The sequence below is a fragment of the Ascaphus truei genome, chromosome 4 (assembly GCF_040206685.1).
Source record: "Ascaphus truei isolate aAscTru1 chromosome 4, aAscTru1.hap1, whole genome shotgun sequence".
NCBI lineage: Eukaryota > Metazoa > Chordata > Amphibia > Anura > Ascaphidae > Ascaphus > Ascaphus truei.
The window spans coordinates 54,989,654-55,012,813 of record NC_134486.1 but is presented as its reverse complement, the minus strand read 5'-3'; the positions used below and the strand labels follow the sequence as shown (position 1 = coordinate 55,012,813).

Genomic DNA, 23,160 nt, shown 5'->3' with positions numbered 1-23,160 from the left:
CCCCCTAGACCTCCAATGACCCCCCTGCACCTCCAATCACCCCCCTGCACCTCCAATCACCCCCCCTGCACCTCCAATCACCCCCCTACACCTCCAATGACCCTCCCCTGCCCCTCAAATCACCCCCCTGCACCTCCAATCACCCCCCTGCACCTCCAATCACCCCCCCTGCACCTCCAATCACCCCCTGTGCACCTCCAATGACCCCCCTACACCTCCAATGACCCTCCCCTGCACCTCCAATCACCCCCCCCTGCACCTCCAATGACCCCCCCTAGACCTCCAATCACCCCCCCTTGTACCTCCAATCACCCCCCCTTGCACCTCCAATCACCCCCCCTGCACTTCAAATCACCCCCCTGCACCTCCAATCATCCTCCTCTGCACTTCAAATCACCCCCCCTACACCTCCAATGACCACCCTAGACCTCCAATCACCCCCTCTGCACCTCCAATCACCCCCCTACACCTCCAATCACCCCCCTGCACCTCCAATCACCCCCCCTGCACCTCCAATGACCCCCCCTGCACCTTCAATCACCCCCCCCTTGCACCTCCAATCACCCTCCCCTGCACCTCAAATCACCCCCCTGCACTTCAAATCACCCCCCCCCCACACCTCCAATCACCCTCCTCTACACTTCAAATCATCCCCCCTGCACTTCAAATCACGCCCCCTCTGCACTTCAAATCGTGCCCCCCCCCTGCACTTCAAATCGCATCATCTCGCTCCCTTCCACTTCCCTTCTCTACCTTACAGTACCTTGGTTTGCGGTGGAGGAGGCGGCAGAGCAAGCAGGACTGCACGCTCTAGCAAGCAGCAGGCAGGAAGTGCCTCAATGCTAGAGCGCGCTGCTACCCTGTGAGTAGGAGAGCGAGTGACAGCGGGCTCGCGGGGGAGGGTGACAGGGGCTCGCGGGGGGACGCGGGAGAGCAAACCCGGGAGGGAGGGGGAGAGCAGAAAGCCGCCGCGGGCCGCACAGTGAGTGCAGGCGGGCCGCATGCGGCCTGAGGGCCGCGTTTTGTGCAGGCCTTGTGTAAAGGGACATAACGTCCAACGTTACCCAGATATAGGTATTTTTCCAGTGAATATTATGGATTTTGTTCATAAGGTCACCACTATCCCAAATGAAAGATGGCAATACACGTACAAGGGGCTGGAGGAAATAGTCAATGTAGCGGGAAACACCATCTCCCAACGATCTGATGCTAGACAATATAGGCCTCCCAGGAGGGGAGACCAAGGTCTTATAGATCTTTGGAAGATGGGAACAATAGGATGAAAGCTGTAGAGAAAAGTCATTTCCTCTTCACTGAGAACTCCTACGGCTTTGCCTATTTCTAGGAGATCCCTAAGATCTTTGAGGAAAGAAAGGGTGGGATCAGATAGGAGCACAGCATAAAAAGAATCATCACCAAGCAAGCGTAATGCCTCCCTCCGATAATCATCCCTATGCTGCACCACGATGGCCCCACCCTTATTTGCCCCCTTGATAATCAGAGATATGTTTGCCTTCAGAGATGAAAGAGCCAATTTTTCCTCATTATTCAAATTACATTTGACAAAGTTTTTGTTTTGTAACAGAGACAGACTGAGGCTGAGTCCGTTAGAGAGAAGAATAAGATCTCTCTCAATCAATTTTTCAAATGTTGAAATATAATTTCCTTTGACAAATGTTGGATAAAACACTGACTTTCTCTTAAGCCCAGAGCTCAATCTACCGATAAACTCAGAAGGATCTGTCTCAATTTTTTGTTCATTTAGAATTCATTTAAAGCCTAAAGTGCACATACATCTCTGAAACTCCAATTCGGTCCAGTAAGACTTGGATCCTTCAGCGAGTCTTCACCAGTAATATCAGTACCTGTGTTGGTAATTTTGTTACTGAAACATTATTTTAATGTGATCTTGCGAACAAACTTCTGTAAATCTATTATTGTATCAAATATATGAAAATTCATAGCTGGTGCAAATTTGAGTCCTTTGTTGAGTAAGGAAATTTCTGAGTCGGATAAACCAACATTAGAAATATTGATTACTCCAGAAACATCTTTTAGTTGTTCTTTCTTTTCTTTTGCGGCTGCTTCTGATAGTTTTGGTTTCCCCTTCCCCCTCCCCCCCCCCCTCCTTGTCCTTTTTTGTTTTTTGCTTGTGTTAGATGTTGCATACCTGAACATTTCTTTTCATCAGTATTTGCTGAGCTGGGTCCCCAGAAAACACGTGATCTGCAGCCCCCGCTGGACTGCGGAAAGAGATTTCTGGAATTTGTTCTGCTGAAAGTACTTATTTTTCGATGGTGTGGAATTAGAAAACCTTCTCGTATTGGGCGGTTTTTGCCAGGAGTAAATTTGTTTTTTCTCGTAATCCATTTTGTCACGCTCGAATTTACCCTGTTTTTTAAGCATAATGTCCTTCTCCATCTTATCAATATTAGTGGATAGACATTCATCCAAATCCTCAAAGCCATCCATAGTGGAATATGGTTGCATTTTTGTTTATAATAATTTGATCTCAGAGTCTATTTTGAGCTTTTCTTGATTTTTAAATTGAATGATCAGATCAATCAATCTAAAAGAGCAATCATCCAGAATTAGCTTCCATTTGTTTTCAAATTCTGAATCTTGGAAACCGAATGAAGGCATCTTTTGGATCCTCCATCCCATGGGAATCCTTTTCACCTTTGTATAATTTTCTAAAAAGATAATGTCTTCTAGTATTTTGGGCTAAAGATTTCTCTCATTTATAAAAATGTATTGTGAGGTCTGAAATGTCCTCACATTCATCTTCTAATAGATTGTCAAATACTTTTTGTGCTTTTTTATTTGTTTTTGAAAAATATCCGAACAATTTAATGCATAGTTAGTCTTTCTGTGTATAGTTTCTTGTGATTGACTAAGTTCATGGTCATGTAAATCCATTCAGAAAGAACAAATCATATGTAATACAAAAAGATCCAAATTCAAAATGTAATCTGTATGCAAAAAAAATCACCCCTTTTGCTGTTCAATTACAGGCAATAAAGTGTTAAATCCTCTTAATGTAATTTGAATAATGAGGAGAAATTGGCTCTTTCATCTCTGAAGACAAACAAATCTCTGATTATCAAGGGGGCAGATATGGGTGGAGCCATCGTGGTGCAGCATAGGGATGATTATCGGAGGGAGGCTGTGAGGGAGAGGGGGTTGGCCCAGTATTAAAGGGGTTGCACCCCATATGGCCACCCCCTGACCTCAGCAGGGAGGCGAGGGGTTAACTGGACTCCGGTCCAGGAATGTGGTTTACACCTTGTCATGTCATGAAAAATGTATGTTCCCCTGTTCCCATGTTTCATTATAATCCTGTATTTTAATGTTTTAAAGTGCATTTCTGTATCTCCAGTTCTGGAGGTCGCAGAAAGTTGATATTTGGCCAATGTGTGGAGTCACTGTAGGCATTAAGAACTGGCAAATTTCGACCCACTGAGCCCACCAGAATGGAACTTATTAATATGTGTAGATATTAAAGTATATATGTATGGTATTTTGGATCTGCTCTGGAAATGCAGACCATCTGCTATGCTAATAGGTCATGAAGGGCAGCCGGCTGATTGAGCCAAAGCACTGTGATCAAAAGTTAACTGCCCGGATTGTTTACATTAAGTACTAATCAACCGACCAAGTACTAATCAGCAGACTCTGCCACTATAATTGTTACCTGAGGGTGGAGAATCATCAAACTGGAGTGGTTTGTAAGTGTTATGTCTACACCTACAAATAATGCAGATACTTCATTTGGTAGACTGGTTGTTGCCCCTGATTTAATTATGGGGCTACCCATAGAGTCCCAGTACACATGGGCTAATTAGCTGGGGGGCATGGGTTAATCTGTGTCTCCACGTTAGGGATTGGATACAGATAATTGTTCACCAATAGTCTGTATTCAATGTTAAGAATAGGGTTACACGGGTATATAAACTGTGTTAACCCTACAGTTTTTAGTTCTTCTTCTGATACTATCTTGAATGTCACCGGATTGCTGGAGAATTGCTAGCTGACACTTCTCCATCCCCCAACCCTAAGTAAGTGTTACCTTCTTGTCTGTTAATTGTACTATATTGCTGTGTTCACCTTATTTAAGGAATAAATTATATTTTATTATATCTAAGCCTCGTTCAGTTCAACCCAGATATTTGGTGTTCATTAAATCTTGTCATAAGTTACCGTGACAGAGGCATTACGCTGGCTTGGTGATAATTCTTCTTATGCTGTGCTCCGATCTGATCCCACCCTTTCTTTCCTCAAAGATCTTAGGGATCTTCTAGAAATAGGCAAAGCCTTAGAAGTTCTCAGTGAAGAGGAAATGACTTTTCTCTACAGCTTTCATCCTATTATTCCCATTTTTCACCATCTCCCAAAGATCTATAAGACCTTGGTCTCCCCTCCTGGGAAGCCTATAGTGTCTAGCATCGGATCGTTGGGAGACGGTGTTTCCCGCTACGTTGACTGTTTCCTCCAGCCCCTTGTACGCGTATTGCCATCTTTCATTTGGGATAATGGTGACCTTATGAACAAAATCCATAATACTCACTGGAAAAATACCTATCTCTGGGTAATGTTAGAAGTTACGTCCCTTTACACCATCATTGAGCATACGCAAGGGATGGCAGCTGTCAGATACTTTTTTGAATCATCACCCTCTCTTTCACCGGCACAGTGCACTTTTACTTTAGATTCTATTCTTTTTTTTATTAAAGCACATTTATTTTCTTTTTGATGGGGTTTTCTATCTCCAAGCAATGGATGATCCAAGGCCCTATGGATTTAAGAAATGTATTATTCAAAACTAAGCACAACGTTGCAGGAATTGTTGAGGCATCAGCGATGCCTCTGCAGCCGTCGCGCCCACGCCATTCTTCTGGGCAGAAGAAGATGTGGCAGATTCCCTGCAAGGAACCTCGGCAGCCGCTGACTCCTCTTGGTTGCGTCTTTTTCTCATTGACATAGTGGAGGAAGCTCAGTGAAATTTCTCCACACAGTGGCTCACCACTTGTAGCAAGCCTGAGCCCGGTTGCTCATACTCCATCAGGGAGAATGTGAAGGGCTCTGCACCTTCAACACCGTCCGGTACTGAATCAAATAGGTCTGTCTTCACATCGCTGGACTGGGCAGCAGCTGCATGTGGAGGGGAAAAGAGGCTCTTTCCCTCCGACACCACTTGGCCACTACCTCCTTCATCATTGTCAGAAGCAAGTAAGTCTTTATAAACATCAGCCATGGACGACCCTTCCCTCGGGCTAGGGAATAGATCGTTGTGTTCCTTGCAGAGATTATTTCCATCAGCATCTCTCTCCTGGTGAGTGTCATATAGAATGTCCATATAGTCCCACTCTGGATCTGCAGAGGAGTGCTCCACCATAGCCTTTAGCTTAGTGATCAAGATGATCATTTTCTGCGCTTCCACCGGTCTTAGTGTAGAAGCAGGCATCTCACCTGACTCTGCCACCGGTTGAAGGTATGGCACCTCACATCGCCTACAATGGGACATGATTTCCAGCTCTCCTCCCGGCTGATCACACAGCGGGCATAGTAGCTTCAGAAAGTATTTTCTATTTAGGTTGAGCAGCAGGAGTACTATCAATAGTCCCAAAGCTCCAAAAGATAATGTGGCTGATACCGCAACTGTACACTCCAGTGTGCATCTCAGCAGTTATACTGTGGCTTTGCAAATATGATGAGGCTGATACTACAACTGTACCCTCCAATGTAGATCTCAGCTTTGCAATTATAATGTGGAAATGGTGGGGTCCCAAAAGTTCCAAACGCAGACCCCAAAGCACAATTTCTACACTCCTTTATGTGGACAGTTGAACCCACGTTTTCAGCACCAATATAAAGGGCTTGAAATAATGGTGATCCACTCCTAAACCCCATATTGGCAGCGCCAATGTAACACTCCGCAGGCGGCAGGAGATAGGGCGTACACATAATTTAGTGTATATTGTGTCTCTAATAGTCTATGATGATCTCTATTCACTCTCCCTGACAGAATTTAGAGATGCTCATAGAGTGTTAGCTCAGTGGCTTTTACCTTTATCTTTTCAGGGTCTCTTTTCCTTTGTGGTTTCAGACCAAGGCTGTAGGAGGAATGGTAATGAAGTAGATAGGGTGCCAAGAACTTTTCAACAGGATGCTTTATTGAGAGTACCACATCTTCCAGCATATCAGAATAGATCCCTGCATGGCTCTCCTATTACCCCCATGGGTAGTACTGGACCCAAAATCTGTTTACCCCTCCTTTGGAGAAAACTCCCAGTCCTTAGGAGGAGTCATCTTCACCCCCTGATGGTAGGGATGAACTCCACCCTTACCCCATAAGGGGTAAGGCAGGAACCACTCTAGTCCAAAGCTAGCACTGGACCAGGACTCAGACTACTTTAATTGGAGGAACCCACATCTTTATACAGTAGGAGATGTCAGGCTAGTCTGACCCAGTAACTGGGCAGAATCAAATGTAGCAAGACCCTCATCCCGTCATGTGGTCCCAGAAGCTCACAGGCCTAGACACGTGCCTGTAAGTTGCTACAATATTGAGACACGAGGGGATGTGATCTCACCAGCTTGTGACTTACTAACCCTAGCACTGCCTGCTATTATCAGGATTGATATGCCAGGCTATGGAAATATAGCAGGGTGCTACACAGTATACATACTTCAACAAATGTATAGCAACGTTTTGAACATTTGCTTCCCAAAGCAAATACCCTGAGACTGTTTCACTTACACTGTTATAGTATGTCTGTGCTGCAAATTACACAATAATCATTATTATTATTATTTTTCAACTCAGACATCATATAATAGATAATAAGCTTTTCTTGGCTGGACACTTTGTCTATATTTCAACATTGACTATGCAAGAATAAAAGAATATTAAAATATAATAACACTACAATAAGTTGTATGTATGAATAATTGCAAAGAGTGTATCTGTAGTTTGAAATAACTTCTTGAAAAAGGCACTTATGTCTTACAAGTGTGTGCAAATCTAAATCCAGGTACATGAATGTATGAATAAGGATACAAACATTTCCCAGAATGTAATCATGTATATTTATACATGAACCTCAATGTGGCTTTACAGTTGCTTTATGAATAGAGCTTGTTTTCATGTAAATGAGATTACACTTTACAACTGGTTAGCTATTCAGAAATTCAGACAATACCACCCTTGCTGGAAATACTTAAAAAAAAAAAAAACTGAATCCATGCACCTAACTGAATTCAGACTTCAGCTTCATGTTGCAGCCTAATGCCACCTTTTGTTGATTGACAGTGAAATATATGTAGCCAGGGTCCCTGCGGTCCCCATGACTCCCGGTTCTCTTTCCCCTTACCTCCAGCTTCACGGGTGCGCTGCGGGGGTGAGGGCATCACCGGGGGCTCCAAGTGGCAGCTGCGGCAGGACGCCGCCATGTTTAATGTTTCCGCTCTTTCCCCCACCCTCTGGGAGATTCTGCCATTACTGGTCATGTAGTAGTAATGTAGTACATGATACCTGCTGGTAACAGGAGGGCTGAGCTGTCCGCCGATAGTAGTGGGGACACAGGATCAGGTTTCTGGGGTACATCACCCACATGGTTCTCTAGCAGTGCAGCGTCTCCCTCTGCTGTAGGCTCCAGGTAGGTGGAGATGATCTCCTACAGTAGAACCATCACCTCTCCCCCCAGTAAGATCACACACTAGGCGGGAGTATAACAACAGGAATTGTTTATTCTCTTTCTCTGTGCAGCACAGTACACGGCAGGGTTCTGCCCAATGTAGTAACTGTCAGCTACTCACGGAAGGATGGTCCCTGGACCTTCACTACAGGCTAAGGGCACCTGCATCAGTCCCAGCTCTTCCCTACCCCTCTAGCGGGACAGAGGTATGGTACACACTCACTCTCCTCCGAGGGGAAGAGGACCAGAGAAGGCCCAATAGTCAGGCTCTTAGCTGTGTGACCAGTCCCTCTCAAGTAGGTAGAGGCACTGCTAAATTTAGGGCAGCACTGCCCTTAAGTACAGCTAGGAGGGCACCAGGTCTCTTCCATGATTGGACATGCTCAGGTCAGAGGTCACCGCCTCCCACTGTCATTAATGTGCAGCTCCAGTGAGTGGGGAAAACTCATATTGACTACTGGCAAACTGATTGTTCCAGGACTTACTGACAGGAGTAGGGCAGGTCAGTAGCCATAGGTGGCATGGCCACACACACACACACACACATACACACACACACACATTGTTGAGAAAATTGCTGCCTTCAATATCAATGTATACCTTTCTATTAAAAGAATCTATAATTGTATTCAGCCCATGAATTGAATAGTACAAGAAAAAAACATTAATGAAAAGCTAGTGACATCCATTCTGTTACTGTACAAATAGGATGACATGGTGTGAGTATCATGAATACAAGAGGCTGGCCAAGCCAGTGTTGTTTTGATATTTGTCTGGAGAGCAAATTTAACTCTAAATCTGTTGGCAAGACCTTGCTTCACCCACATAATCTGGAAAACATCCATATGTGAGCCTTGTCTAAGCCTCTGAGAAGACTGTTGCCCTCCTGCTCATGTCCGCCAGCTCTCTGATCTGACTTTCATACTTAATCTGGTCTAATCCTACCCAGCATTAACTTCATCTGTGCAATGAAACCTGTAGTATCCATTCTAATATTTGGTGAGGAAGGCATTTACTAAATTACTTGCTGAAATCATATGGTGTTGTTTAGCTCCTTATTTTAATCAGATGATGCATCTAGGGGGCACATTATCAGCGATTAGTTGGAAACCCAGACCTGTCTTTGTTTATTTTTGTTTTTTAACAATAAATCTTCCGGATATTATATGACTTGTAAACTGCTACAATCACATGTTTATATATATATATATATATACCATAGGAAAGAGCACATTTTGCAGTGTCTCCATTGACTGAGTGGTCCAGCAGCAACACTGTGTGTTGTATCAAGGTACTGGGTGTGTATACTGCATATTTAGCATTCACAATAAAAGTCCCAAAGAGCAGACATGAATTGTTATTTTCCTAAAAGCATATTCTGCAGTATAAATTGCTTACAACTATAGAAACTTTCTATTATGTTATTTCTCATGTCTGTGGAAAAAATACCCTGTTTCTTAATTACACGATTACTATATGTCTAATGATCACAAACACATACTGTACATAACGAGCAACAGAGCACAGACAGTGTCAGTGGTAATAAATACTCCATATTGTATATTATTTTGTTATCAATGGTCATCTGCTTAACCCAAGTAATCATCACAAATATCAAATATAATTTGTGGCAGTCCTGTCACAATTGACATATGTAAGTTGCTGTGAATCTCATGACGCCCTCAAACACATTAAAAGGTGTTCTAAAGTGCCATTGTACTTCAAAATATGGCCATAAGTCATTCAAAGATATTTTGTTATACATGAATTGTTACAGACTCCACTTAAGAAGCTGCATGTCAAAACACTTTGTGAAACCCCTTATATTTTTCTAGAAAGCATTATTTTGGCGATCACTTATATGCAAAAAGGAGATGCCCAACCTAGAGCTAATATTAATAGTCAGATCTTTAGTAACAAGTAAGCTAATTGAGCTGTTTGTGTTGATAAACTCCATTTCTCCAGACTGTTCCTCCCTGAGCCATAATTATTTGCAATTTGCTTAAGTTGTCCATTTACTGATACGTCAAGCATGAAACAGAGGCAATTTCACAAAATGGAAATGCTTCTCAAAATCAATCTTTGGGAAATAATGTGGTAGAAGTTACTGTCTGATAGAAGACTACCTCATAACTGTCACATGGAGATGAATATTAATTTGTTGAGGTTAAGGTGGTTTTGTGCTTCATTTGTTGACTGCTTAGCCATCAGAGAGCATAGGAGCACAATTATTTGAACAAATCTATTTTTTTCCCCTAACTTGAGTTTTACCATTTTATGTACTTACCAGTCCGCACACATAACCATGTCAAAATGTCCTTCCAGTTGAGAGACATCTGTCTCATTATCCCATCGCAAAACGCTAGAGGGAAAAAAATACAAAAATTGTTTCACAATGTTTTCATATTTTACATTTTTAAAAGTTATTAGAATGTTTCCATGACATCAGCTTTAAAATGTATACACCAGTTCAATACAATTTTTACTAAAAATGTCTCAACTGTCCATGTTCACCATGTCAGATTGACATTTCTAGATTCGAAAACAACGACATTCTGTATCTGAGTTGTGATAATTCAAAATTATCTAATATGTTTAAATGGGGACAGCATTACCATTTCAACCTAAAATAAACCTCATAAGAGCTTTGAAAGGTTGGGAGGTATGTTTATACTAAATGCATCATTCATTATACCATATGTGCATGCCATTCAGCTGTTAGTTAGTGACTGAGACTAAAAATAACTAGGAGAAATGGTACTGCTTAAAATCATCTGTGCACTTTCTGACTAAAGCTTAAAGCACAGTTCTGCTTACAATTCAACATGTGTCTTTGGCAGCTATAACAATTTTCTCTACGTGATATGATCAGATACTTTCAATAGTCCGCTACGTCAAGTGAAACTGCATTTTCAAATGTATCTCTCTGCTGCAAACATAATCATTGTTCTATATAAAAGTGGCTAGTTAACTCTACAGAGTTTCTAAAATGAGTAATTTCATAAAAGTCAGAACTATATTATATGGCCATAACTTGTATTATCTACATTTCTCTGGAATCCTGTAATTATTTCTCAAGAGAGGGGTGGATGGTATAAAACCTGACCATACAATATGCAGATCCAGACTATCTATTTCCTTTCAATTTATCAGGGCGTAAGCAGCAATATTTGGCATTATTTTAATGGATTGTTCAGTGTAGATGCAGATTTCCATGATTTGTGACCTTGATTTATCCATATTTGTGTTGCTGAAACAGCATTATGGAGTACATGTGCTTGTGACAATGGTTTCTTCATGCTGCTTGGTAACGCATCATCTACAGTAGCACAGTTCCTACAAAGAAATCAACTATAGTCTGTGCAAAGTAGGAATACATTGTAAGGCTGTTGTCTGTAACTCCTCTGCTCTCATCCAAGATGAATCCAATAATAACACTGTAACTTGAACTTTGCCATCTTCTGAATAAGCATATGATTAAAGATATGCACTCCCTGGTGGGTTTTTGTTTGCTGGGGTTACTGCTTAGTTTGGGTGTCTGCTGAGCTAGCAGTAGAAGCACTCTATTCTGAGTTACTCTATTTATCTTCAGTTGCCATCTCTTCTTGACTGAAGAGGCTTGTCTTTTTTCCTTCTTGGGTTTTCCAGTACATGTACACTTGGATAGCTACCTTACCATTGTGGTAATTTTTAGGTGTTTAAGCACTGCATTCAGAGTTGTGTACAGTAGATGGAAAATTCTGCATTTCCACAGAGCTACAGACTGCTGCATGCAGTCCTTATCATCTCAAATGCAATACTAAATACTTGAAATGCGCATACCATTACACCTCCCTTCAAAACAGATACATGACAGACAGGTCCAGTGTTTCTACTGTCAGGCCTCTATTACACAAAAACTGATAGTATGCTTTTTGCAGAGCTTGTAAACATTAATGGCATGTAGAAAGAATAATATAAGTAGAGATGTATTGTTGCTAGAAATTATGTTTCTTTGATCAACAAATATTTGTTCAATGCAAGTCATTTTTTCTGCTTACATTTCTAAATACTGCTAACTAAAAACAGGAGAACAAAGGCAAAATATCATCAAATATATATAAATCACAAATAGAACACATGAAAAAGAACAATCATTGTATATTTTTTATTCATGGTGATAGGGATGCCTTTTGAAACATCACTGTGCCAAATATTTATCTTTTATATTTAATTCTCAATTAAAAGTGTATATTGTCCTTCTTGTACAAAGTTAAACTTGCGTGCTAAATCTACTTTATCACATACTCAAAGAACTATATTATGCATTATTCTGGTTTGTCACTCCATTCCATAAAACATTGCATGTGGAAAGCATACCCACCCAAGTCTATTCAATATCCAATAGCTGAAATAGAGAACGCATCACCCTTTGTATACAAACTAAACCATATCTATTCAGAATTGCACATATGTTGAATTAACGAATGGTTTTTAATTTGCTTAAAAAAAACAAATGATGAAATAAATTGATTTTATCTATATTCTTTGATTTTCCTCTTCTGGATGAATCTATAGCTCACTGATACCACCACCATGTAAGCGCAACACTTATTTAACCGAAAGACCTTTTGAAATAGCAATTTACAATGCTAGGAGAGATCACCCAAGTGTCCAAGGGTCTTATTTAACATGCTCCAAAGCAACCGACTTCAATGGGAGTTTTCTGCAGATAACGAAACGAACAGTCGCTTTGGACTATGTTGAATTATCCCCAAAATGTGTCATCTAGTTTTAGTCACAAACAATTTACATAACCAAGTTTAGTATGCAAATCTCAAGGTGAAACCTAGCATAAAGGAACAAGCAAAAGTCATACATATCTAAACCAACAAAAATTGCATTCTCATTTATGGCAAAACGGAATCAAAGTTAAACTGGAGCAGAGTACCTCACTAATTTGCCTTTTTTAGAGCATGTTCATATGGTATCTGGGCTATCTTAAAATACTTATTAATACTTTAGAAAACAAATAACAAATAAGGAAGTAGAGAGAATGTTGTACCTATAGTACCTCATACTTCCTTATAATATTCAAATTCAAATCTAGTATGTGGAAATACAAAGTATTGATACTATGGGTATGTACAGGTATACTATTTCACAGTCCAGAAAAATCATGTCTTTTTAGCATGCAGTGGTCTCGGGAGCATTTTTAAAGGAGACACATTCAAATGTTACTTCAAGTACTGATGCAAAAAATACTGTTATAAAATAGTGATACTTCCTCAGTAAACTAATAGGTCCATACACGTGTAATACCCTTTAGGATGCAAAGACCCTTTACATGAGCATGAGTGAGGTATATTTGTATGATCTACAATATTGTTACAGTGAGTAGAAAGGCGACACTATATTTTAATCTGATAAATGGAGAGAAGTGTATAATAGCATATGCAGTAATACAAATATAATATTTTTACTCATACACTATCCAAATATTACATTAAGGCCTATATAATAAGCAGTGCCATTCCACAAGACACTTTCCAGCAGTAGAAAACACCTCACTACCCACTAGTTTGAATAGGTCATAAGGTGGGGGTGCCGGAAAGTATATTCTAGAATACTCTGCTTAGTAAATAACGCCTCTTATTGTAGAAACATTGTCTGTCACGTGTCATTTTTAGTAACGTCACTCTCAAAGATTTCAGCGGAGTCGTACTCACTGAAGTCAGTAGTTATTCAGATCATTGGAAGTTGATATCTCTCAAAAGCACCCTCATTTTAGGAATCCTGGTTAGCATGTTCATGAAGAATCGGAGGAATATTGCAAACACATGGATGCACTATAGGAAAAGCTCTAATCCTTGCAAGTGATACTGATGGTATTTTTTTATGTGGGTGGGTAAATGGAAGTGCACAGACATACCGATTGAGAATGATATCATCTGTTTATTTCATCTCAACAATTCGCTTCCTCATACAGACCTTCATCAGGATGACACTAGTGGGGTATTGAGATTGTATCAAAAATACAAATAAACAATATCACTATGAATTGGGATAGAAGAAATGTCTCAACATTTCTAGTACTTCTGCTGGACTTCTCTCTACAGTTTGCACGCCATTTGGACGGACTATTCAGGACATTTGAGGACAGATGGAGTGGGTAAGATTTAATGCTCTATTACTTATTGAGTGTTTATTTATGGAGGAGTACCTTTATTAGCACTGGCATGTCTCCAATGAGGCTACATCAGCGTGCTTACCGGCATCCTTGATTGTTTCCTTTAGGAGATTGACATTTTGGTCACTCACATATCACACTTCACTGCTATACCCACTCCTTTATTTAATCTGTCCTCCAGTCTTGGTTTATCATTATGGACATTTGTGCATAAGGTTCCACCATCTCTGGAGCAGATCTGCCTGTACCTTTCCAGCATTTTGTGAGTAGGGTTGCAATTTTACCCCTCCGGATGCGGTTTATGCACATTTCCACATCAATAAATATGCTTTTTATTAATATTTAGGCCGTGCTAGTGTTATATGTTTGTATGTCTTGTTTGTTGTTTTTTGTCAATATCTGTGATCACCCCCCCCCCCCCCTGTGTTGATTTACTGCACTATTATTTCTCTTTCTCTTTTTTCACATATGCACTGCTGAGGTGAGAATCATCACCATTCATCATCCCAAGGACTGTATTTGGACTGTCACAACAGGACTGGTATTTACCCTCTTTGGCGCCGGTTAACCCCTTTGTTTCAACCATCTCTGGAGCACCCAATTCTCCATATATCCCTGTATGTGTGATACCTTTTTTTTTTTAACCATTTTAGTGCACTTTAAGGTATTAATGCCAGAAGATATGTCAATAACCACTTTGGTGTCCAATTATAATAAATGTTTAAAATAAGTAGTATTACATAGCTATTCAAGTGAAAAATGTATTTTGTGTGCTAATAATGTGTAAAAACAACTAGTAGCATGTTTCTTTAATGAAGTGTACCTTTAAGAAAGACAAAGGGATCAGGAGAACAAAGTAAAAAAGATAGCGTTATTGTATAAAACATTTTTAATTTGCAGCATTCCATCTTGCCTAGTTTTGTTTTTGTTTAAATAAATACAGCAGTTGCTTAAATGTAGGACAGTGCAATTATTTACACTGCTGATCGATCTGTTCTACAGTAAACGATCAGCGGCGATCCTACTTCCCAGGGCATACAATATGGCTGCCTATTTAAGTGGTGTGGCTTCCTAAATGGTAGCCATGGCAACCCAAGGATGCTTAATACATTTTTAAAAAAGTAATTAAAAAGGGCATAAAGAGGGAAAATAATATTAAAAACAAAAATGCAGTAAGTATTATCTAATATTACACAACTGATTTAATGGAAAAACCCCGGAGGAATTTAAATGAAATGCTGCTTTAAGACAATTTTTATTGTACTTGAGTTAGTAGAGCAACAACTAACGATCAATTATGTGTGCTCTTTAATGCAATTGAATGGCATCATTATAACCCCATCGTAAGTTTAGAGCCGTGGTTCTCAACCTTTATTGATCAGGGGAACCCTGACAATTTTTTTTGTATATCTTGGGGCACTCCTGCTCTTCAGACTGCACGCACCCCCACCTCCCTTACATGCATACACAGTCACCCTCCTTTTCCTAAGTACACACACATCCTCTTCATACACAATCCCCATTCATGCTCACACATCATATTCACCCTTTTACTCAACACACATTCCACATTTATCCACCCTCCTACCATAGGTCTCACCCTCTTTCTTAATCATAACGATCACATTCACCCTCTTCTCTTACTTACACCACATACCTTCCTCCACCCCACAAAAAGCACTAACTTCACTCACCCTTCCCACATAAAGCCATCATACCCCCTCCAACCGACACACAAAGACATCACGCTCTCTTCCCAACACAAAGCCTTCCCCCCCTCTCTCTTTCCATAAAGTCTTCATGTTTTTGTAGTTATGTTACAATATTATGTCAAGAGAACAGACAATTGTGCTCAAATGGGCTAAATTACGGTCATAACGATAAAGCAATTTTTAGTCATGTCTGCATTTTAAAGTGAGACTTGAAATAATAAGCTCTTAAAAACAATCCCACATAATGGTGGGTTCATTCACATTTGTTAATTATTCTCACAGATGGTTTTTATAATTTGGTTATAGGAACAAATCCTCCCTAAACCAGCTGGTCAGAAAGTGCATTGCACAGCAGATGCTATTGCCAATAATAGACTATGGGGACATAGTATATGTACAGCACCCCAAACTCTCCTTGGCAAACTAGACACCCTCTACAACTCAATATGCAGCTTTGTCCTCCAATGTAAATACAACACACATAACTGAAATGCTGAAAGAACTAGATTGGTCTAGGCGTAACGTTCATTTTCCGGACTTGGCTTCAAATATTTTCTGGGCAAGCTACCCGCCTATCTGAACAAATTCCTCACCCCTCCCACATGCAGCTCTTATCACCTGAGATCTGACTCCAAAAGTCTGTTCATGGTCCCAAGGTTTAACAATGTATCCAGCCGCTCCTCTATCTCTTACCGTGCACCTCACAACTGGAACAATCTACCTGAGACTCTCACAGCCTCCACCAGTCTAAGTTCTTTCAAAACTAAAGCTATCTCACATTTTAATCTGGTCTGTAACTGTTACATACGCCTATTACATATATCATCATTAACTGTTCATGCACTGTCTTGTATATAATGTATAACCCTGTCCATTTAATGTAAACATGTATCTGTCATTATAACTCTGTGCCCAGAACATACTTGAAAATGAGAGGTAACTCGGTGTATTACTTCCTGGTAAAACATTTTATAAATAAATAAATACAGCTGTTTCAATATGTTTTTGTATAGTTGTGTAGTACATTTGTCATATTAAGTTGGAGAGTAATATTTTGTTTTAGATCTGTATGTTAGGTAGCATTTCTCATTACCTCTGTTAATTTACATTATTTTTAAGATGTTGAATGTGATATGGAGTCACATTTTTGTGGATCCACACTTCCAAGGCAATTTGATCTAGTTGATCTCCAAGCTCATCAAGCCTAACCTACACAGACTCTTCTCTGTTTTTGACTCCCTACTCAGACCTTCCTCTGCTGCCTGTTTTTCTTGCTCCATCCATTGCTGACTATTTCAAGGAAAAGGTGGAATCCATATGTCAGGACATCCCCTCTGTATCCTCCTCCCATCATATACCTCCTCCTAAATCTTCTCTTGCCTTCCTCGACTTTTTTTACGCTTTCACAGAAGAGGATGTATTGTTGCTGATTTCCTCTTCTCGCTCTACCTCTTGCCCTCTTGACCTCATTCCTCCCTGTCTCCTAAAACCTCTTGCTCCTACTATAATTCTTACACTCACACACATTTTTAACTCTTCCCTCTACTCTGGTACCTTCCCACCCTCATTCAAACATGCAAAAGTTATATAATTACTCAAAAAGATCAAGCTTGACTCTGCCTTTTTTTCTAACTATTCTCCTGTCTCCCTCCTTTCTTTTGCCTCTAAACTCCTTGAATGTCTTGTATTCTCTCGCTTGCTCCATTTTCTCACCACCTATTCTCCCTAGACTCTCTATAATCTGGCTTCCGCACTGCTCACTAAACTGAAACAGCCCTCACTAAAATAACTAATGACCTCCATGCTGCCAAAGACAGAGGTCATTCCATTCTGCTCATATTACATGACTTCTCTGCAGCATTTGATACCGTGGACCACCCTCTTCTCCTTCACATTCTCCATTCTCTTGGTATTCGTAACAAAGCTCTATCCTGGATCTCCTTTTACCTCTCCCATCGTACTATCAGTGTCTCTTTTGCTAACACCTCCTCCATCGATCTCTCTGTGGGGGTACCCCAGGGCTCTGTCCTGGGACCTCTTCTCTTTTCTCTGTACACACTCTCTCTAGGTGACCTAATCACATCTTTTGGGTTCAAATATCACTATGCTGGTGACACACAGATTTACTTTTCAACCTCTGACTTTATACCTGCTGTACAGACCAACGTTTCTGAATGTCTCTTTGCGATATCATCCTGGATGGCCCTCTGCCGACTTAAACTTAACATGTCAAAAACGGAGCTCCTCATATTTCCTCCCAAACCTGACCCTACTACCTCCTCCTACATTACTGTTGGAAGTACTATCATACACACAGTAGCAAAAGAATGCTACCTAGGGGTCTGTAAGGATCGGGGAGTCATGCCGCCCTTGGTGTGCTCCACACTCACCTCCACTCCCCGCTCCCTCTGCGGGTAAGGACGCCGCTCCGTCGCGGACTGCTCCGCGGGCGGCTTGCGCGTGCGCACCCCGCTCCAGCCGTTATGCCTCTACTGCTGGTTCGCGTTCTCACGCCGACGGCGCGCGCATGCAGCGCACGTTCGGCGCACACAGGTTCCTCCTCCACAGAAATTATCAGGAATGCTCATTACACCTGATTCCTGCTCCAGATTCACCAACCACGTCCCTAGCTGCTGACGCACCTCCACACTGCAGGTTTCTCATTGGTTGCTCAGCTGCCCCACTGGCAAATTGGCTGAGCATAATTCAATGTTCCGTTGTGTTCATTGCTGCCAAGCCTCGCAGTCTTGTCTTGTCCTCTTGTTCGCAGCTCTCTGTTATTGACCCAGCTTGTTTTGGACGCCGCTCTTCTGTACTCCTGACAATCTACGACAATCCACACCTTGCCAACCCTGACCTCGGCATCCGTACAATGACTATTCTCCTCTCTCCAACCCGGACCCCGGCTAATAGAACTTGCAAGGATCCGCACCTCTCCAACCCAGACCGCGGCAAGTATATCGACTATCCATACTTCTCGAACTCAGACCCGACTACCTCGACCAACCTACACTCCAGACGCGCCCACGCTGCTGTGGGTGGTGTTTATATCCATTCACACCTCGGCCCCGCGGTCACGCCTTGTTTGTGCTGAGCACATCATGACAGTATGCTCAGCCCAACAAACATGGACCCCGCCGAGGTGGGGCGAGTCTTGAGCATGCACGCCAACATGTTCTCTAAAATAGAGAAATATCTAGAACAGAATGTATGGACTTGCTACAACAGAACATTCTCTCTCTCTGTCCAGGCGCAAGCCCCTCTTCCTACTCCCGTTCCGTCGGGTTCTAGAACCCCTACGCCTACTCTTATTTCTTTGACGACGACTTCTGAACTCCGACTCCCAACTCCCAACCACTATGCTGGAGATCCGGAAGGATGCTGAGGGTTCTTGAACCAATGCTTCATCCAGTTCGAGATCACGCCTTCTCGCTTTCCTTCCCAGAGATCCAAGGTGGCGTATATTATCTCACTTCTCAATGACGACGCTCTGGCCTGGGCTTCCCCCATCTGGGAATAAAGATCGGACCTAACTCAAGACATCAGACTATTCGACAGTGAATTCCGCAGAGTCTTTGACACACCTGGTCGCAAGGTAACTGCTGCTTCCTCTCTTTTTCATATCTCTCAGGGAAATGATCCGGTTACCAGATACGCTCTTGAGTTTCGTACTCTCGCTGCGAAGACCAGTTGGAATAACGAGGCATTGTCATCAGCCTTCTGGCAGGGTCTTTAGGAGTCACTAAAAGATGAACGCGCGGTACAAGGGTGCCCAACGGATCTTGAGGATCTTATCGCTGTCGGTATCCGCGTAGACCAACGGTTGCAAGAAAGGAGGTCCGAACGCTCCCGTCATCGCCAACTCGCTCCCAGATCGTCTTCTTCCCACCCCGGAATGCCGGAATCTTCTCTCTCCAACACTCCTAAACCCATGCAACTGGGTGGCAATAAATTGTCTCCTTCTAAGAAGCAAGTCTCTGTCTGTATTGTGGCCACTCCGGACATCAGGTACTTCTCTGCCCTCACAAGTCGGGAAAAGTCAGCTCCCATTGAGGTCCAGGGGAATCTCTTTGGGAACACTCTTCACTTCCCCTATCACAAAAAGACCTTGCCAACCAGAATATTGGTTCCAGTTTCTCTTACCGGTAAGGGTTTTCAGATCACTGCCTTAGCCTTTGTGGATTCAGGGTCTGGAGGCAACTTTATTGACCAAGACTTCGTTGAGAGGAATAACATCCCACTTGTCCACTAGAGGATCTCGGTAGGATAAGAAGCCATCGATGGTCGGCCATCACAACCAGCCTTCATTTCTTTGCAGAATATTCTCTTCCACTTACAGACAAGTGAGGATCATAGGGAGGACATCAATCTGGATGTGATTCACACCCCTTCCGTCAAAGTGATCCTGGGTCTCCCGTGGCTTCAACGCCATAATCCCTGTATCGACTGGAAAAATAAAGAACCTATCCAGTGGAGCACCCTTTGTGCAGAAGACTGCACGGTCTCCGTCCAAAAGATATGTGGGTCGGTTACTCTTGGAGATGAAAAAAGCTCTTTGCCAGAGGTATATTTTGAATTCCGTGATGTGTTTGACAAGGCAAGATCAGAGGTTCTACCACCACATCGTCCCTTCGATTGCCCTATTGACCTTTTACCCGGTTCAGTTCTTCCCAGAGAAAGGTCTTACTTGGACGACATCATGATTTTTTCCAAATCCATCCCCACCTCGGCCCTGCGGTCACGCCTTGTTTGTGGTGAACATAACGTGACAGGGTGACACTTGACTCCTCTTTCACATTCAAAAGGTAACTAAAACCTGTAGTTTTTCCCTCTGCAATATTACAAAGATACGCCCTTTCCTCTGTTGCTTGACTGCTAAAACTCGGACACAGGCCCTCATTCTCTCCCGTCTCAGCTACTGTAACCTCCTGCTGTCTGGCCTTCCCGCCTCTCACATGTCTCCCCTACAATCTATCCTAAATGCTGCTGCCAGAATCACTTTACTTTTTCCTAAATTTGTCTCAGCGTCTATCCTGCTGAAATCCCTCTCCTGGCTTCCTATCAAATCCTGTATCACACACTCAATTCTCCTCCTCCTCTTTACACTCTTCTGCCACTCTTTACACCTCAGCCCTAATTTCTCGCTATATACCAACCCGACTCTTGTGTTCTGCTCAAGGATGTCTTCTATCTACCCCTTTTGTGTCGAAAGCCCTCTCCTGCCTTTAACCTTTCTCACTGACTGCCCTACACCTCTGGAATGCCCTTACCCTGAATATCCGACTAGCACCCTCTCTATCCACCTTTAAGACCCATCTTAAAACAAACATTAACGAAGCATATGAGTATCTCCGTGGCTGATACTTTACACCTCAGATATCGACCATAACCCCTTACAAATGCATTTACCAGAACACCTTCCTGCTGTCTCTGTACATTCTTCCTACTTACCAATTATTTTGTACGTCGGGGCAGGGACTCCTTTTGTAAATGTCACTTTTATGTTTGAAGCACTTCTTCCCATTATGTGTTATTTGTATTTGTTATTTATAAGATTACTGTATGTCACGTGCATTACTGCTGTGAAGCACTATGTACCTTAATGGCGCTATATAAATAAGGATATACATACATACAGCGCTCAAGCAGCAGGAACATGAGGGAAAGAGAGAAAACCAACATAGCGTAATACAGTCTAATAAATAATAAAAATCGGGCATCAACATATGCACAACAAACACATTTCTGTGGTAAAATAATCATATGTAGAGTACAACCGACTCAAAATCAGTGGCAGCTAGAACCTCGTCCTTGTCTCAGCACCAGGTGAGTGTCCTCTCATGAATAGTATACCAAACCCTCATGACTTCCACGTCACGTGATTCAAATGAGAGAGTTCTGAAAAGTTCACCGGACCGAGGGGTCTGGATGCCGTTTCTTATCTGGTCATCTGCAATTCTAAGCACAAGCGCAGTGAACACCCTATGCATTTTGCTGTCCCAGACCCCTGAGGAAGCAACAGCGAAACGCATAGGGTGTTCACTGCACATGTGCCAAGAATTCCAGCTGACCAGATCAGTAAGGGCGTTCAGACCTCTCCATTCCGGTGAACTTTTGAGATCTCTCTCATCCGAATCACGTGATGTGATGCAGAAGTAATTATTTGTTTGGTATACTATTCATGAGAGAAAGCTCACCCGGTGCTGAGACGAGGAGAATGAGGTTTCAGCTGCCACTGATTTTGAGTCGGTTGTACTCTTCATGGGATTATTCTACCACAGAAATGTGAGTGTATTGTGCATATGTTTATGCTCGATTTTTATTATTTTTTAAACTGTATTACGCTATAGTGGTTTTCTATTTCCCTCATGTTCCTGATGCTGAGTTTGGAGATCAACTAGATCAAATTGCCTTGTAAGTGTGGATCCCAACCTGGAATTTCTCAACATATTTCTTCATTTTTCACAATATCCTACTTATTCATTTCTTTTTTTAACAAATTGCATTTGTCCCTCAATGAAAATGTAATACTATATATTCTTGTTAAATTATTCAGAATGCAGTTTTATTTTCATTATTATATAGATTTTTTTTCTTTTTATTACATTCTGCTACTTTGATTTTTAAAATGATACAATACCTTTTTTATGGTCTCAGTTTAACTATTTCTTGCCTATCTACTCTCTTTTGGTCATACATTAATTAACTCAAGCAGACACAGGGTCAAAGGTCACCATTTTATCTAGTTTATGACACTCACTGCAGACAGCATCCCTTTTCGTCTCGCTTCATAAATTAACAAGAAGTCTTGTAAAACAGCAAATTTGACCTTTATTAATCTCACACAACATTTTATGCAATGATTTGTTCCAGTCTTTTGTTTTCCATTTCATTCATTATTATCCTTCAAGCTGTGTGTACTACTAAGTACCACTCAGGAATGAGTATGTACCTCTAACACAGTGATAACACACTGTTTTTCAAATCACACTACTTGCTTTATCAATGTATAGAGTATTATTATAAGGTGTAGTAACCCGTGGAGATATGTGGTGTCTTCCAGTATCTACAGTAACACTTTCTTAGGTATTAGTTAATTGATTTGGGGGGGATGTTGACACAAAGGTGCCCAACATCTTTGTAATATGATACATGTATCAGCAGGACTGTGGAACGTCAACTCAGATACCCTCATATAACACAAACACTATCAAACCCATAAACGCTGTACTATTTGTAAAGTCTGTTAATGGGATGTGAAAGTGGCCAAATGTTGCTGCTTTGTTTTTGTGTGATAGTCTGCAAATAATTCTACCACCATATTTTGGGTCCAGCTGATTGTGCGTTGAGTGCCCAGCTGAGTATCCAGATTTTGTAACCTTCTGAAACAAAGCCACTAAAATGAAGAGCTTTTGCTTTGAAAGTAAACATTTTGGCATTGCCCTGATATTTATTTCCTATATAAGCTTCAGTTTGGCCTCCAAAGCATCTTGTAATAACATGCCAATTCAGCTAACACAATTCTTTAATTTTATTTCATAATTATTTTAGACAGATGTAGAAAATGTTAACATATATAAAA

The 23,160-nt window shown here is 41.6% G+C and overlaps 1 protein-coding gene across 1 annotated transcript in view; it reads right to left on the bottom strand.

The window, feature by feature from the left end:
* Positions 1-23,160, bottom strand: part of CAMKMT (calmodulin-lysine N-methyltransferase) — a 536,774-nt gene that overhangs the window by 63,330 nt on the left and 450,284 nt on the right. The window contains exon 8 of the mRNA XM_075595793.1: positions 9,985-10,059. Coding sequence (XP_075451908.1) covers positions 9,985-10,059 — 75 coding nt within the window. The remainder of the gene's footprint in view (positions 1-9,984; positions 10,060-23,160) is intronic.